Source organism: Lathyrus oleraceus, chromosome 2 (assembly GCF_024323335.1).
Source record: "Lathyrus oleraceus cultivar Zhongwan6 chromosome 2, CAAS_Psat_ZW6_1.0, whole genome shotgun sequence".
Taxonomy (NCBI): domain Eukaryota; kingdom Viridiplantae; phylum Streptophyta; class Magnoliopsida; order Fabales; family Fabaceae; genus Lathyrus; species Lathyrus oleraceus.
Genome location: NC_066580.1, coordinates 408,174,916 through 408,181,309, shown reverse-complemented (window position 1 = coordinate 408,181,309; position 6,394 = coordinate 408,174,916). Strand labels below are relative to the sequence as shown.

The 6,394-nt window shown below is 33.0% G+C and overlaps 1 protein-coding gene across 1 annotated transcript; it reads left to right on the top strand.

Moving 5' to 3' along the window:
- Positions 1-1,695: 1,695 nt before the first annotated feature.
- LOC127123457 (zinc finger BED domain-containing protein DAYSLEEPER) lies at positions 1,696-3,352 on the top strand. The gene is made up of 3 exons (XM_051053675.1): positions 1,696-2,563; positions 2,728-3,012; positions 3,054-3,352. Exons 1-3 carry the CDS (start codon positions 1,696-1,698, stop codon positions 3,350-3,352), a joined length of 1,452 nt encoding a protein of 483 aa, XP_050909632.1.
- The last annotated feature ends 3,042 nt before the right edge of the window (positions 3,353-6,394 follow it).

The following is a 6,394-nucleotide window of genomic DNA, read 5'->3' as shown; positions in this document are numbered from 1 at the left end:
CAAATCATATGCCATGCCCTAAGAAACCAACCTTAGAACTTAAGGAACTACCTAAGAACCTGAGATATGAGTTCCTCGATGAAGAGATGAATTGTCCAGTTATAGTCAGTGCTACCTTGAGCCAAGAGGAAACAGACCAACTTTTAGACATTTTACGAAGATATACCTCAGCCTTAGGATATAATATCTCTGACCTGAAAGGTATAAGCCCATCCGTATGCATGCATCAGATTTCGCTCGAAGAAGATTCAAAATCCTCCAGAGAACATCAGAGAAGAATAAACCCTATAATGAGTGATGTTGTTAAAAAGGAAGTTCTTAAGTTACTTGAGGCAGGTATAATCTACCAGATCTCGGATAGTAAGTGGGTGAGTCCTGCGCATGTAGTACCTAAAAAGGGAGGCATCACAGTCGTGCAAAACGATAAAGGCGAACATGTAGCAAAACGGATAGAAGGAGGATGACGGATGTGTATAGACTATAGAAAGTTAAATAAAGCAACCAGGAAGGATCATTTCCCTTTACCATTTATAGACCAGATGTTGGAGCGTCTAGCCAGACACTCTTACTTCTGTTATCTAGATGGATACTCTGGATTCTTCCAAATACCTATCCACCCCGAATACGGTTGGAAATGAACCAAACCAACTCGAAAATAGTTCGAGACTCGATTCGATAATTAATTCGTTGGACTTGGTTCATGAACCAAATGAGTCGAACTTGAGCTCAAAACTAAGTTCGTAAAATAAATGAGTTGAACTTGAGCTATGTATAGTTCGACTCGTTAGGTTCATGAGTCGACTCGGTTATATATATATATATATATATATATATATATATATATATATATATATATATATATATATATATATATATATATATATATATATATATATATATAATATTTTTAAATCATATATCTCAATAGTATCATTTAAAAAAATAATGTATAGACTTTAACCTTTTAACTTATCAAATTAAATATTTTAAAAAATACTTGTGACATTTTTTTATACAAAGTAAAATACTTCTAACTCAAAAAAAAACATAATGCATCGTGACTTTTAATTTTAAAGTGTCATTTTAAACTACTTCTAAATTTGTTTTTTAAACTACCACTTTAAAAATAACATTTTTTAAATATTGTACCATTTGTATGATTTAATTTGTATCCTTTTATATTATTTTTGACTTTATTATTATTATTAACTATTTTTAAGATTTTAAATATGCCCATTTATTAGTATTGCATTTTCCAAAAGCAAAACCTTTAGTATTCCTTTTTAGATTTTAGGTTTTAGAGAACTTCATTCATCCTTCATATTAGGTATTTTCAGTCTTTGTTCTCTATTCTGAAGAAAAAAAACTTTAACTCTTTCTTCCAGATTCAACAATTTTTTTCAATAGAGGTAAATATTATTATTCTCATCATCTGATTGTTTTAGTAGCTTTGTCATTTTTTACTGTGTTCTGAATATGTTGAATATGTTCTTCCTGTATATAATGAACTATAACTCTGTTATGAGGATTTTATTTATTTTCTTTGTTTTGTATATGTTCTTTCTGAATCTATTTTTCTTGGTTTGAACTAAATATATAACTCTGTTATGAGAATTTTTTTATTATGTTCTATTTAAAAATTTTAATGATTTTTTTAATGGAACTTGTGGTTTTATTTATTTTTCTATTGTAGATATGTCATACAGTACCTCACTTGAATCATTGGGAGATTCACAATCACCACCAAAAGATGGAGAAGAGTGTTTAAATGTATTGAATCCTATCATTGATTTAAATGCAAATACTAATGAAGAACCACTAACAAATGAATCAACACCGGGAAATGAAGTTGTGAATGAAGAAAATGTTGAGAGGAGTGACATTGTTATTCAAAAGTCCAAGAGGAAGAAAACTTCTCTAGTTTGGGATCACTTCAAAAAAGTGGAATTAAAGAATGGAAAAAAATGGCAATGTATACACTGTAAAAACAATTATTCTGTTGTTGCTAGTGGATCAACCAGTCATTTGATGAGGCATTTAAAACAAACATGTCATGTTTACAAGAAGCTAGTAGCACAACAAAAAAAATTAAATTTTCAGCCAGCAAAAAGCAAGATTGATGAGAAGCTTTTTGGACCACTACTAATGAATTCAAGAGGTAAATATGACCATGAAAGACAACGAGAAGCCACCGCACATTGGATTATGATGCATGAACATGCATTTAATATTGTTGAGGAAGAAGGTTTTCATTTTATGATGAAGTGTTCTAATACTTCATATGAGAAAATTAGTCGGAAGACATTGAAGAATGATTGTATTGCTGTTTATGAAGCTGAAAGAAAAAAGTTGAAGTCTACTTTAAGGACAGTAAATAAGATTTGTTTGACCACTGATTTATGGAAGTCACAAAATCAGAAGATAGAATACATGGTGTTAACGGGCCATTTCATTGATGCTGACTGGGTTTTGCAGAAACGCATTCTTAGTTTTGTTCATGTTCCTCCTCCTCGGCGTGGTGTTGATATTGCTGATGCTATCCTCAAATGTCTTAAAGATTGGGGTATTAAAAATAAAATATTTAGTGTGTCAGTGGATATGTACATTACAACAATAGATGTTTGAAAGAGTTAAAAGTTCTGATTTTAAGGCACCGGAAATTAGTGTTAGATGGAAAGTTATTTAATGTGTGTTGTTGTGCGCATATACTAAATTTGTTTGTTCAAGATGGTATTGGGAAAATAGCAAAAATAGTTGAAGACGTGCGTGAAAGTGTGAAGTTCATCAATCAGTCTGAAGCAAGGTTGCAAACATTCTCACAAATAGTTCAACAACTAAAGCTTGGTGGTAAAAAATTAATTCTTGATTTCCATACTCGTTGGAACTCCACCTATCAAATGTTGTCAGTTGCAATGCAGTTCAAAGAAGTCTTCCCTCGTTTTCAAGATCGAGAACCAAGCTATACAACTCTTCCAGATGATGATGATTGGGAAAAGGTTGAAAAGTTTCCAAGTTGCTAGAGGTATTTAATGTTGTTACAAATATTATTTCAGGTAGTGAATATCCAACTGCTAACTTATATCTTGCTGAGGTATTTCGAATCAAACTAGTTTTAGATCAAGCTATCCAAGATAAATCTGATTTTATGAAAGAAATGGCAAAAGGGATGAAGGGAAAATTTGATAAATATTGGAGCCAATGTAATCTTGTTATGTCGCTTGCTTCTGTTTTGGACCCTAGGATCAAAATGATGGGTGTTAACATGTGTTTTCCCTTAATTTATCCGGAAGTTGTAGCTAGAAAAAATATAGAAAATGTGCGTATCGCGCTTGATGATATGTACAAAGAGTAAGCTGATATACTTAGTGAGCATAATGAAGAAGGATCTAGTAAAAGTGGTGTTGATCAAAATGGGCTTATTTTGGAGTCACAAAAATCCTCAGGGTGGTCATTGTTAATGAATTATGTCAAAGAACAACAAGCAATTCCTGCTGTAAAATCTGAAATTGAAGAGTATTTGAATGAGCCAACTTACAAACCTAAAGATAACGACCATATGTCATTTTGTGCCTTAGAATGGTGGAAATTGAATTATGGAAAATATAGAGTGTTGTCCCATATGGCAGCAGATGTTCTTGCCATTCCAATATCTACTGTGGCTTTGGAGTCAACCTTTAGCGCCGGAGGGAGAGTTATCGATTCATTTCGAGCTTCTTTAAGTTCATCTACTGTCGAAGCTTTAATTTGTGGTGGTGATTGGCTTCGAATATTGCATGGAATTAGGAACAAACCTAAGGTAATATGCTCTCTTTTGATTATTAAGTATAATATAAACTTTTAAAAATAGCATTGTAATTTTTAAAACTAAATTCTTCTTTTTATTAATAGGTGGAGCAAGTGCAAACAGAAATTACATTACTCTCTTGATGATAAATAGAGAGCTATCAATGCAGGTGAGTGAGATTGTTGTATAATTAACTGTGTATTTAGTCTTTATTACTTGTTAGTTGTTAGCATCTCATACAATTAATAGGGTGTTTAAACCATACCAGTGTTGTAACATAAATCTAGAAATTTCATGAATTTAAAAAGAATTAATCATTTAAAGTACTGGTATTTGTTATATATGAGGAACTAGTATTGTGTTAATTGTGATATATTTAAAAGGTAGCTGCAATGTATGTTAATTTGTGAGCTTTAATATGGTGTTCAAACCATACCAATGTTGTAACATAAATCTAGAAATTTCATGAATTTAAAAAGAATTGATTTAAGGTACTGCTATTTGTGATATATGAAGTACTGATATTTGTGATATATTTTAAAGGTACTGCTATTTGTGATATATTTAAAATGAATTTATTTATAGAAGTAATTGATTTAGCATAGCATACCATGATCATGTTGTGTTGGTATTCTGATATATGAATTTAATTGGCTTAAAAATTATCCTCTTCCATCTTGCAGGTTATCCTTTCCTTACTAGCTATGACAGTAAATCAGTTGACAGTTGGTGTAATGAAGATTGAAGTTGAATAATCATTTTGTGATGAGAATGTATCAATTTCTAATAGTTTTTGTTGTACTATTTTATTATATTTGTAATAGTTTTTGAGACAAACTTAAACTCAAAAAGAATAGTTTTTGAATTAGACTTTTAAATTTATCTCTTGAAAGCTTTATTTTGTTTTAATATTTTTCCTTTAAAAAGAATAATTTAAAATATCAAATATAATAAAAAAAAATTAAACTTTAAAAAATGACTTTTTAGTCCGTGAAGTAAACAAATTGAACCTAACGAACTGAACCTAACGAGTTGAACCGAGTTGTTCAAGAACTTAAAACGAGTCGAGTTCGAGCTTAAAAAAAAGTCTGTGTCGAACTCGAGTCGAGTTTCGAGCTAAACCAATTCTTATCGAGTCGAGTCGAGCTGACGACGGGTTCGGCTCGACTCGACTCATTTCCAGCCCTAACCCCGAAGATCAAGAAAAAACTACCTTTACATGCCCTTATGGAACTTTTGCCTACAGACGAATGTCATTCGGCCTCTGTAACGCCCCAGCTACTTTCCAACGCTGCATGATGTCAATCTTTGCAGATTACCTAGATGGTATCATGGAAGTGTTTATGGATGATTTCTCGGTTTGAGGATTTGATTTTCATAATTGTCTTGCTAACCTTGAGAAAATCCTGGAGAGATGCGTGGAGGTGAACCTCGTGCTAAACTAGGAAAAGTGTCATTTCATGGTGACCGAAGGAATTATTTTAGGACATATAGTTTCCGAAAAAGGTATAGAGGTAGATAGAGCTAAGATAGAAGTTATAGAGAACCTAAAACCACCCAAAACTATCAGAGAAGTCCGAAGTTTTCTTGGACATGCTGGATTCTACCGGCGTTTTATCAAGGACTTCTTCAAAATAACTAAACCTTTAATTGGCCTTTTAATGAAAGATGTTGAATTCATTTTCGATGGAAAATGTAATGAAGCATTTAATCTTTTAAAGCAAGCGTTAATATCTGCACCTATAATGAAACCCCCTGATTGGTCAGAACCTTTTGAGATAATGTGCGATGCTAGTGATTATGCGGTTGGAGTCGTTCTAGGACAAAGGAAAGATAAAAAGTTACATGCCATTTATTATGCTAGTAGAACCCTAGACGCTGCCCAACTCAACTACGCAACAATTGAAAAGGAATTACTCGCTGTAGTTTTCGCTATAGACAAATTTAGATCTTATCTAGTAGGAGCCAAAATTATAGTTTACACTGATCATGCTGCCATTCGTTACCTATTAAGTAAAAAAGATGCCAAGCCCAGGTTACTCCGATGGATTCTATTACTACAAGAGTTTGATTTAGGTATAAGAGATAAAAAAGGAACTGAAAATGTAGTAGCTGATCATCTTTCTAGGCTAGAACACCTAAAACCAGACTTAGTACCTATAAATGATGATTTTGCCTATGATAGACTGATAGCTAGACTAGAAACCATTGAAGACGATAGCCTAGGCACTCATGAGCACTTCCAAAATTCCTTAGCAGTAAGTAACGTACCATGGTATGCAGACTTTGTTAATTACTTAGCTGCTGATATCGTACCCCTTGATCTTGACTACCACCGCAAGAAGAAGTTCTTCAACGATGTGAGAAACTTTTATTGGGACGAACCACTCCTTTTCAAAAGGGGTAAAGATGGCATTTTTCGCCATTGCGTTCCAGAAGAGGAGGTAAAAAGTATCATCGAGCATTGCCACTCTGCACCTTATGGTGGACATGCGAGCACCTCTAAGACATGCGCCAAGATTCTCCAAGTTGGCCTATTCTGGCCTACCATGTGGCGCGATATCCATGCTTGCATTGTCAAATGTGATAGATGCCAATGCACTGGAAACA

Coding starts and splice junctions, on each gene's coding strand:
- LOC127123457 (XM_051053675.1), top strand. CDS start 1,696: ATGTCATACAGTACCTCACTTGAATCATTGGGAGATTCACAATCACCA. Junction 2,564..2,727: donor CAAATGTCTTAAAGATTGGG/GTATTAAAAATA, acceptor TGTTTGTTCAAG/ATGGTATTGGGAAAATAGCA. Junction 3,013..3,053: donor AAAGGTTGAAAAGTTTCCAA/GTTGCTAGAGGT, acceptor ATATTATTTCAG/GTAGTGAATATCCAACTGCT.